The sequence below is a fragment of the Vicia villosa genome, linkage group LG6 (assembly GCF_029867415.1).
Source record: "Vicia villosa cultivar HV-30 ecotype Madison, WI linkage group LG6, Vvil1.0, whole genome shotgun sequence".
Lineage (NCBI taxonomy): Eukaryota > Viridiplantae > Streptophyta > Magnoliopsida > Fabales > Fabaceae > Vicia > Vicia villosa.
In genome coordinates this window covers 142,486,325-142,498,088 of record NC_081185.1, presented here as the reverse complement: position 1 = coordinate 142,498,088, position 11,764 = coordinate 142,486,325, and the positions used below count along the sequence as shown (strand labels likewise).

Sequence of the window (11,764 nt, the reverse complement as noted above, 5' to 3'; positions counted from 1 at the left end):
TACATTTACCTTGCAAACAAGAAGAAAAGTTGTTAGGGAACAATAACTATGTCCATGTTCATGTAAATGTTAGGTCGTAGATGTCCAATTCGTTGGCATGAAATGAAACAATAACACAAGACACAAGACAAAATATCAGAACAAAGATTATTTCAAACCCTAAATAGAAAAATCTAAAAGTATCAAACTCTAATACTGAACAAATTCAACCAACCTTTCAAACAATAGAAAAACGAAAATCACAACTTCAAGAAGATGGTGATGGTGTTGTTCTTCGTGAAGGTGAGTGACAAAAGGAGATGTGAGTGGATGCAGTGATTGATGAGAAGAAGATGAGGGATGGCGGTGATTCACGAGAAGAGGTGAGGGACGGTGGAGGGGATGCTCTGTTAGGGTTTTCTATTTTCATGTTAAGCGAGAGAGAAACTGGGAAATGAAAGTGAGGGGGGAAATGAGTGTTGGCTGAGAGTATTGCCACTTTTCCATTCGGGCGGGTCAGGGTACCCGTGGTTTAGTATTTGGTATCCAGCCCGCCCAATTAAACCCCCTTAAAACTGCCTTACTCAACCGCTGGGCCCGTTTGACCCATTAAACCCGCCCATTTCCCTTTTTTCTTTCGGTTTCTAGCGGGTTGGGTCGGATTTGCGGTTTTTGTCCAGCCCTAGGGAGATTAATAGAAATTGATAGGGTGTAATTCCTATCAAAGCTACAAACTAGGGTTTATACTAGGAAAGGGGAAGAACACTAAATAACAAAATAGAATTAAAGGAAATAAAAGACTTTTTCATTCATTTCATATCTCAAATGTGTCCAAGACACTACATTATATAGCACTTCTAATGGATAATTAACTAAAGGCCCAATAACTATTAAGAGTCCAAAAATATTATAAGAATATTCTAGAAAACATAATAATATAAAATAACTCCTAATAAATCCAATTACTAATAAAACCTATTTAACCAATACTAATTTATTCTATTAATCTCCCTATCATTATCTAACCCTTCAAAATCAACCTTGACCTCAAGGTTGTAAATTAAAAAAATATTTGGGAAAAATTCCGAATTTGACTTTTTGAATAAAATATGATATTTGGTAGAAGAATTTTCATATGTGAGAATGGGATCCAAAGTTGAGGAAAGTTTTGTAGTGATTATGACACAACATTTTATTGTGGGAGAGTAGTATACGGGGGACCCATTTTTCTCCCTCATAGGTGTAGTTCAGAATTTTATGTGTAACCCCAAACCACAAATTCAAATATCTTCCACTACACACATTAATGCACTCAGCCCCTACCTATCCCACAAACCCCTCTTTTACATCTTCTACCACATTTTTATTTTCACCATTTTCATGAGAATTTTTTACACCTTGTTACTCTCAAGTTTGTATTCACCACATACAGCTAACCTTAACCCATACTCATCATATTCATCACCTCATTATTCCTATTACTACAATACTTATCATCAACAACTCAAACCAACAAAAACCTCTTCCACAATTTATCCTCAATATCAAACCCACTCTAAAAATAGAAGAGATTTTGAGAAGTCTTTTAAGAAAAACTCACAAAAAATCACAAAAATCTGCCTCATTCATAAGCATCCTATTCAAGCTTTGTGATACTTTGCACCTGCCCCTTTCAAAAATCCGTAACACACACAAATCACAATCAACAACCAGAAAAGTTTTTCAACAACCTTCTGATTCACAAAAGGAACAGTTTCAAACAGTTATCCTTGACAAGAATCAGAAAAAGACCACGAAATTGAAGAAGGCGTCTCAGATCCCGAGGACGAGGAGTCATCGTTACAATCTGTTTCGACGGATCCCGATGACGTTATCATCCCCACAAGGAGATCAAGTTTTCTTCCATGGTCCTCGATGTTGATGTTTGTTCGAGTTCTCTAACTGCTACTCAAACAGTCGTTCCGATCTTAACCCCATCCAACATCTATTTGGAGCTCCCAGTCGATAACGTTATTGCTGTGAAATCAGCGTCAGCATTTGAAGTTAATGGTATTTTCGATTTCTCCTCATATGTCAGAGAAAAATTGAAGGACACTATTTCTAGGGTTTTTGTTGCGGCCATCAACAGGGCTCTCTTCCTCCTCCTCCATGAAACTGCCGCCGACTACACCTTGTTTGAGGCTCATAGAATCGACAAAATTGGTCAGAACACTGAAGCTGTTTGGAACTCCGTTTCCGACTTGACCAGCGTTAAAGACGCCATCAGACAGCAGTGGGTATCAGATTTAGTCAGAGCTTGGTATGACATTATTTCTATGTATCGTAATTCTGATCAAAAGCTATGCACGGTTGTTTTAGATTCCATGAGAAGGTATATTTCTTGGATTGACATTAGGTTAATCTATAATGATGTTTTTGTCCCTTTGTTATTTGATTTGATTTTGGTTGGTGCCCCATCTGATCATCTCCAAGTTTGTAAGAGAATGGAGCCCCAATCGAAACTACCGTTGTTGCAAAGCCTTCAAATAAGTGGTGTGTTTAGGTTAGTGACCGATGATGGCAATGATCAACTGGTTCCTGACTTAGCTGCATTGTTTTCTATATATGTTATGGAGGCCTTGGATTGCTTTAAAAAGATGAGTTTCGAGGAAGCTAAAGGAGTCTCCATGGAAGCCCTTGTCGACTTCTGCAGGCAAAAGACATTTATGATTGATATGTATGCTAACTTTGATAGCGACATAACTCGCAGTAATGTTTTTGAAGACCTCGCTAATTTGTTGTCCAGAATTGTCCATTGTCTGCCATGCATATTCTTGCTTTGGATGGTTTTATTGCTGTTATACAGGGAATGACTGAAGGGACTAATGGCTCTGTCCATAACATACTCAACAAGTTTCTACTGCTTGATGGTGGAGCAAAAGCAAATGCAAATGCAAATGCAAATGCTGAAAACACAAATGCAAATATGGGAGCTCAACAGGTTTTGTATATTCTGGATACCTTGAAAGAATGTTTTCCTTTGTTGTTGCTAACAGATCAAACCAGCATCCTGAAGCACTTCGAAAGTCTCTTGGTTCTGCGTCAACCCCTAGTGTCAAACCAGCATTCTTCTGCAGTCTCGGAAAAGTCTGCTTCCAAAATAAATGAGATGCCTGGTATGCAATATGAAGCTGCTTGCTTTGAAAATGATGTGTTGGAAAATAGGCTGAGCATTCAGTTTTCTTTCAGTAATCTGAACGAAGCATTGGACCAAGAAACTGATGAGCTGACTTCTCAGAAGGGTATGAATTCATCGTCCCACAACCGTCGGTTTAGTTTCAACTTAAGTCGAATTTGCAGAAGTTTCAGTTTCAAGGAAGGCTCGGTGGTTTCACATTTTGGTTCTAAGTATGTTTGTTCAAAGTCTGGTCCAGTGACTCCTGAATCTTCTATTCATTGGGATAATTCAAGCAAAGAAAAGAAGAGCAATCAAAACAGAACAAGATCAACTCCTCTTGGGAGGATATTAGACCCAATATTGAAGCAATGCTATTCTGTTTTCTTGGAGAACTACTCGTGTCTCTCAACAAAACACAAGAGGTGTGTATTGAAGTCTTTCATTCCAATTTCGAAGTTTGTGTTGCAAATAATCAGTGACAATTTGTTATTCAAGCAATGGGATCCAGGAACAATGTCTTTATTCTCATATTGATTTTACAACCTTGAGGACAAGATTGTTTTTGAAGGGGTTGGCAATGAAAGAGAAGAGAAATTATTTAGATAAATAATTTAGTTATTTAAATTAATGCCTAATTTATATTAGTAGTACTTTTATTTGTATTGTTATGTAGTTGGGCTTTTATTAGTGTTTGGGTTTTCTAGTTTAGTATCCACTATGAGTACTATATATGTAGTCCCTTGAGACATTGATGAGTTTCAAAATCAAATGAAAAAGTCTTTTATCTTCCTTTATTTCATTTAGTTAATTTAACATTCTTCTCCTTTCCTAGCATAAACTCTTGTTTAGAACCTTGATAGGAATTGCTTCCTATCAAACAACAACTACGCCTTATCCCACTAGGTGGAATCGGCTACATGGATCAACTTACGCCATAATATTTTATCAAACACCATGCATCTATCTAAATCATTAATTTCGAGATCCTTCTTGATAACTTCTCTTATAATCTTTTTAGGTCTTTGTTATGATACTATAGAACGATACAAGACTATACTAGTACCCAAACGTTATACACTTGGGAGAATTGACTATTTTATCACTTTTTTTGTTGAGAACCCCTAAAATAATCACTTTGAGAACCCTTTTTTGCATTAGCTTTTATTAAACATTGGTATTTAAATAAATTCAAAGGTGGAGCCATGTATTACCGGGGGATGTTGCACCACAAATAAATATTTTTTAAATTTCTCTCTCTTTATTACTTCTGACACATTACTTTCTAGTTTCTACCTTCCTCTCTTTATATTAAGAGAATTTTTTAATCCATCTTATGTTTTTTTATGCACCACTCAAAATTTTAAAAATATTTTTGAAAATTGGAAATATATTTTCGGTACGTACCACACACACATATAATTCATTCGTTTTTTAGATTCGTCCTATTTTATAGTAAAATTAAAATAAAAAATACACTTTCGATAAAAACCAGAAATACACTTCCGTTCCTGCTAATATATCCATATAGATGATTTGAATAATATATGACTTAATGTTTATCCCCTTTTATTATATCATTCAATGTTTATCATCATTTTAGACTTAATGTTTCAAATTAAAAGAATTAAAAAACATAAATGAAATAACTGAGGCTGAAACGTTGTGTTTTATTTCTAGGGTTAACACATTGGCTCTTCATCTCTATCTGAAAGGCGCCACTTCCCTCAAAAAATCCTCTTTGTTCTCAGCCTTCCTCATCCTCTCCGTCCACAACCGTTAAAGAGCTTCGGCCACAATAAGCGCCTCTGACACCTTATCATCCTCAGTTTCCTTAATAATAATAATAAATAATTTAATTACTTGCTTCATCAATATTTAGTTCAAATTATTAATCAGAGAGAGAATGTGATTCATTAATACTTGTGTCTAAAGCAACTTTAAGTCTTTTAGCTTATAAAAAAAAATTTAAGTCTTTTATTGAAATATGCAACATGACAGTGTTAACTGGAAGTGCATTTCTGATTTGTATCGGCAATACATTTTCGATTTCATGTCAGTGCAACATAAAAAATGTGTGCACCGAAAATATATTTCCAATTTTAGAGAGGTAATTTAAAAATTGCATAAAGTCTTTTTTTAGAGCATGGGGTAAGTTAAAAAATTCTCTATATTAATCAACATACCACTTTCTATCTTTCTCTCTCTTATGTTTATAAACACACCACACTTTCTTTCTTTATTCCTCTTTCTTTGCCATGCATTGTTTACTACCAATAAGTAGGGTGCAAGCCGTCATCAAAAATGGATTAAATCAACCATTCAAATCCAAATAAAAAAAATGGATTGTTTAAATTCGATTCCAAAACCAAACCGATCTGATGAAAATTGTGGTGGTCGAGGTGGATTGGTTTAGTTCTCAGTTTTAGCCTTTTTTAATCGCAATACCGGTGAACCATACCGATGACTATATTTACCCATTTAATATTTTATTCAGTCCATTATTAAGCTCAAATTTTGTATCAATCAAACCCCTCATCATCTTTTTTATACTTATTTCCTTTCAAAAAAACACGTAGTTAGAGCCAAACTCCAATCATAGAAAGTAAAAACTATAAGTTACAAAAACTTGCTCTCACCGAAATGTTGCTATCGCCAGCTGCCACCATTGTTGCTATCGCCACCGTGATATATTTTGGTCGTCTTCTTTGTGTTTAAGTTCTCTTCGTTAGTATTTATCTATTTTTTACTTTATTGTTTCTTCTTAAACAAAATTCCTTACGGTCTTGCTACAAAATAGTTTTAATGTGTGTTTGAGGAGTGAAACATGTTAATTTATGTGTATTGAAACCTTTTGTTGTTATTGTTGTGTTTTATTTGTTAACCTTTCAAATTCTTTTCCAACATTTTGATGCAAAATAATGAACTTATTTTATGATGTAATAGAAATCATATCACTGCTTTGTATGAATTAAGAACCAGCTTTTAAGTTATTTAAAAAGTAAAATAAAATATATTATATGAAATGTATTATTTAAAAAAATAATAGCATAAAATATATTGAAAAACTATTGTAAAAAAATTATTGGTTTGATTTATATACACAGATCCTGTATTTTAGCAAGAGAAAAGCAACGAAGATAACTTCCCATATTATGTGACTAATAATCAGAGAAGAACTCATCTTATTCATTAGCACCAAAGATAGAGTTGAAAACATTATTTCAACTTTGAACAATGACCAGCTGAAGGAAGAAGACAACATAGTCCTAACAAATTCTAATAAAAGGTAAAGGGAGATTCCAATTAGCACAACAATAATAATCCAAAAAAGAACAACCTCACGTAGAGGTGTGTAAAAAAACTGGCTTACAAGAACCATTTTGAAAAATATGGTGCACCAATTTAAAAAATCCATATTGTTTTGCTTAAAGTTGATCCAGATCCATTCCATTAAAACTACCAAAAATGGGTACCCACTTTTTAAAATCAATGGTTAACCAATGTGCTATTCACATTGTCTCTTTCATTGTCAAAGATTATCAATACAAATATCAAGGCAATATGGCATTGCCACCATTTTTTCGTGTGTCTTCGTTAATCCTCTCAAATTGAAATTTACATTAGATAATATGATTCTTTTATCGTGGCTCTCAATTTCTGCCATGTTAAAATTAAAAAAATAAACAAAATAATAAGCATCAGAGAAAAGAAAAACAATAGACACAAATAATAAAGAGGTGAGGAGGAGTAATATTATATGATTATTTATCATGCAATGATTCATATTTGTTTTCGACAATTGAAAATTAAGACAATTTTTATAACAATTTCTTAACATTCTGATGATCTATGTAAGTTTATACTGTTGTGAAGTATAGATCAATTAGAATGTTGTTTGCTATGGTGGCACAGTTCGATCTTGAACTGGAACAAATAGATGTGAAGACTGCGTTCTTGTATGGTGATCTAGATGAAACAATCCTGATGAGGCAACCTGAAGGATATGTCGAAAAAGGGAAGGAAGATTATGTGTGCAAGCTGAATAGATCTTTATATGGACTAAAACAATCTCCTCGACAATGGAATAGGAGATTCGACAAGTTTATGGCACACATAAGTTTTGTTAGAAGTCAGTTCGATCACTATGTTTACTTCCGATTTCGACCTGGTAATTCATTTGTTATTTTGTTGCTTTATGTGGATGATATTCTCATGGCAAACAACAATGTCGAAGATGTAATGAGGGTGAAGGTTGAACTCAATAAGGAGTTCGATATGAAGGATCTGTGAGCTGTATCTGTAACATCTCGATTTATATTTATTTTATTAATTTTTTATTTGGTATTTTATTAATTATTTATTTATTTAATTATTATGTGGTATGATAATTATTTAATTATGTGTGTATTTGTGCTATTTTGGGTTATTTGAGAGAAATAATCAATTGGGCCTATATAGTGGTGGTATGAGAAATAAGGGAAGGTGTTAAGTTAGAAAAGCCCAATAAGAAAATAAAGATAGTAAGGGTTGAGAGAAAAGAAAAAGATATCATTTCATTTTGGAAGAAACAAGAGAAGAGGAGAGAAAGAACTCAAGAGAAGAGAAAAGAGGAGAAAGAGGAAAAAATGAGAAAAGAGAAGGAGATTCATCAAGAGGTAAGGGTTTGACTTCACATCATTATGGTTGTATGTGGTTTTATGCAAAGGGTAGTATGTATGAATAGGAATGGGTGTTCTATTTTCCCCAAATTTTGAATAGTTAGGTTTTGTGTGAAACTTGGAATTGATGAGGAGATAGGATGATTAGATGTTGTAGGTTAGTACCCATAAAGAGGAATACATTAGAATGATCTTGTATGATAAAATATGATGTGAAATTGGTGTATTTGGATCTATAATGTGTGAAATTCGTGTTGGGTTTGGCTTGGAAGACTGCTGAATTCGTAGCAGGTTTTTGTTTTTCGAAGCCATTCGCTGGGCGAATGAGTTTAGTCATCGGGCGAGCATTCGCTCAGGGAATTCGCCGGGGGAAACCAGCGGGCGAGCAAGGGATTTTGTGACCAAGATACTGGAACCAGTCGCCGGGCGAGTGAGGCCATTCGCCGGGCGAATGAAGGCAGATTTTTGAAAATTTAAAGGCCATATATTTTGATCCGTAACTCCTTTTTATGTGCCGTTCAAAGCAGTAGGAAGCTAGTGAAATTGTCTTGATGATAGGAATAGAATGGTTGGCACATGATGGTTTATTTTGATTGTGGTTGGTTGTAGTCTTATGGCGATTATACGTTGTTTATTTGAATATCAATGTATGTGATTATGAATGTATCTGTGGGTAGCCTTCGTGGCGTGAATCATAGTGTGTAAATGTTTAAATGCTATGTGGTGCATTGTTTGGGATTGAAATCATGTTATGTGTTAGTTGTGCAATTGTTGTGGTGATGTGCTCTTGTATGATTAAGGGGTTGCGATCGTCTTAATTGCATGAGCCTTGTTGTTGTTGCACACTACACTAGCATGAGTCTTTGAAAGAGTCAATGTTGGGTAATCTCGTGGAGATTATTTGCTTGTCCCAAACCTAATGCCGATATGGAGTTTGAAAGCTTAATGCCGAATGGAGCTTTAGAGGTGGTTATCTAGTCTTGGAGATGGACAATCGGCTTGCCGAAAATGATAACTGTCACACCCCATTTTCTACCCAACATTTATATTAAAATCAGAGTGCCAAAATTTCAAACATAAAACAGGATGTCACATTTCAACTTAAACAAACAACATGTATTTCATTTAACATTGATACATAGCATTCGGAATCACGACTTTCAATTTAAAATTCATTCACAACTTATAAATCATATACAACTTTAATCAATTAAAAACAACTCGAAACATCTTAGTAATTATCATTTTATCCAACTTAAAATGCAACAGCTATAACAACAACTAAAAACCACAAAGACAAAACATTCCCCCGAGTGCTACGTATCAGAGCAAGACACCAACTCGAACTAACAGCAACTAAAGATTCCATAAAGTTACTTCAAACTTCCACAACTATTCTTGAGTACCTGCCTATTTCCCATGGTAGGGGAAACATCAGCAGAAGGGGTGAGATATCGAATAATATAAACAAAAGTATGATAATCAATATATTAGATAAGAATCATACAATCACTACTTCATAACAACAATTATACAACAGCTAATAACAATAACTTAAACCAACACAACACAATAATAACAACAAATTTAACCAATCAACACATCACATAACAACTTATAATCACAACTTCAAATTATCATAGTTCACTTCCCGTCACCATATTCAACAACAACTCAACTCACAGTTTAAGTCACATCACTTCGCAATTAAATCACACATGCAATATAGGATGAGACTCCAACAAATGCACATGCATGTGGTACCATTGGAGCAAAACTCCCGTCGTGTTTGCCATAAAGGCCAAGGCATAAGCCTTCAGCATCATCGTGTTGCCATCAAGGCCAAGGCATAAGCCTTCATCATCATCGTGTTGCCATCAAGGCCAAGGCATAAGCCTTCATCATCATCGTGTTGCCATCAAGGCCAAGGCATAAGCCTTCGTCACTAAATTTTGCCAATCCAGACCATCGCAAAGATGCAACTGTATGTGACACAATGAATGCAACAATTCACATACAACAACAAAAATCATCGTCACAAAGACATAAGCCTATATCGTCGCTATACCAATAAACAAAGGTATTCATCGTCACTTCAACACTGGCCATAGGCCTACAACTTCATCAACGTATCAACAACGACATTATTCAACATCAACATATTAACAACATCGCAACATCAACAACGTATTCAACATCAACATAAAACATTGGTCATAAGACCTACAAATCAACAGTGCCCATAAACTGGGACAATTCAACTTATTCAGTTTCACCTGCAAATCAACGCATTCGACAATATTCCAACAAAGAAACCCAACCAAAAATACCTATAATTACCTACGAACTACTCCGACAATTTTCAACTAAATTCCAGTTAACTAGTTTTACCGCTTAAATCGGCTAATCGATACTATGTTATATACTGCTATTACTACTACTTAATTATATTATCTCTATAAATTTTTATTTCACTGATATAGTTATTCCTACTATAACCCAAAGGCAACTGTCATCAAATCCATCATCTATTACCAATTCAAATTTTCTACTAAACTACTTCAAATCTGCTAAAAGTTACTCTCTGCTATATGTATAACTATTTTGCCAAATCATGTTGTTTTTCTACTACTAAAATTCCTTCTACATGTAATATCACTCTTATGCTACTCCAATAAATCCTTACTTTTATTATTATAACAACTTCTGATGTTTCTGCCAAAATATAATTCTGCTGCTATTATTCTGCTATTATTATTGCTTCAATTACCTGCTACCAGTTTCACTAGGATTCAACCTTACTGCTAGCAAAAATTCCACTACTTGAAGTCACCTCCTGGCATATATATATTTTGCCTCTACAGTATACTGTTACTTATAAAGTGAACTACTTAATTTATATTAAACATTATTAATTTTTAATACTACACTCTGGCTATAGATTTCTCTATGATATACCTGCATGTGCCTTAATTCACTAAAGCCTCCTAATAATACAGTGGAATACTTCATGAGATAAGACAAAAAGAGAAATGGACAAAACAACGTGATGTGCCTCTTTCCAAAAGGTGTGACGTCCGTCACCCTGGGGTGTGCCGATCGGCACCCCCTTCCTCACCATCCCTGTCGATCGGCAGGGTCTTCATGCCGTCCGCCAGCCTCTGTTTCTTCTGCAATTATTTTGTTTTCCCTGCCCAATTTTACAACACCGTTTCCAGTCTCATTCAAACCCACGCCACACACTTATAACATTATACAGACTACTCTCCAATACCGAAATGTACCAGTGGTTCAACAATAATTTCATTTGACGCAATCAACCCCAACAGTAATACCACGGATACAAAATTTCTATGCAACGCAATTACACCAGTGGCCACTATCATTTATCAAAATCAAACACAACAAATTCAACACAGCAGAGAAAAACTATAATCCCCGTCCTACATATCAATTATCATATTCTCGATTATAAAATTCAAACCCCACCCTTACCTTGGTTTTACGGTCGGTCAAATTCTCCGGTTGCAATTTCAAGCTTTGTTGCAACTTCCAATCCTTGCTCTGCAACGATCAATTTTCCATAGTTTCTTCCCTCTCTACCATGCCCTACGTGCTCCTCTTTCTCTTACAGCAACAAAACCAAAACCTCCTTTTTATTATTCCTTCTTTCTGCCAAACCTAATTCTTTCCTTGTTTTATTATTAAAACCAATAATAATAATAACAAATAATAATAATGTTATTTCTCCATATTGTCTTATTAGGCCAACTAACAACACCTCCATGTTTTCTATTTATCACGCACAACTAAACCCAATTTACTTAAATAATATTCCAATATAATAATATTATTTCTAATATTATTTCTCTGATCACACCGACTAATTATTCGACTATAAACTTAACCGCTCAAATCCAATTACGACGATAATTTCCAACTTAGACTAATTCCAACAATTAAATCCTTA

The 11,764-nt window shown here is 34.6% G+C and overlaps 1 protein-coding gene across 1 annotated transcript; it reads left to right on the top strand.

Annotated features, from left to right (window-relative positions):
• Nucleotides 1-1,248: 1,248 nt before the first annotated feature.
• On the top strand, nt 1,249-3,930 carry LOC131610291 (exportin-T-like). Its single transcript, XM_058882196.1, has 2 exons — nt 1,249-3,134; nt 3,208-3,930. Exon 1 carries the CDS (start codon nt 1,884-1,886, stop codon nt 2,829-2,831), a length of 948 nt encoding a protein of 315 aa, XP_058738179.1. The 5' UTR covers nt 1,249-1,883; the 3' UTR covers nt 2,832-3,134; nt 3,208-3,930.
• The last annotated feature ends 7,834 nt before the right edge of the window (nt 3,931-11,764 follow it).

Bases quoted from the DNA above. Each gene is read 5' to 3' on its own strand.
- LOC131610291 (XM_058882196.1), top strand. From the start codon at position 1,884: ATGGTCCTCGATGTTGATGTTTGTTCGAGTTCTCTAACTGCTACTCAA.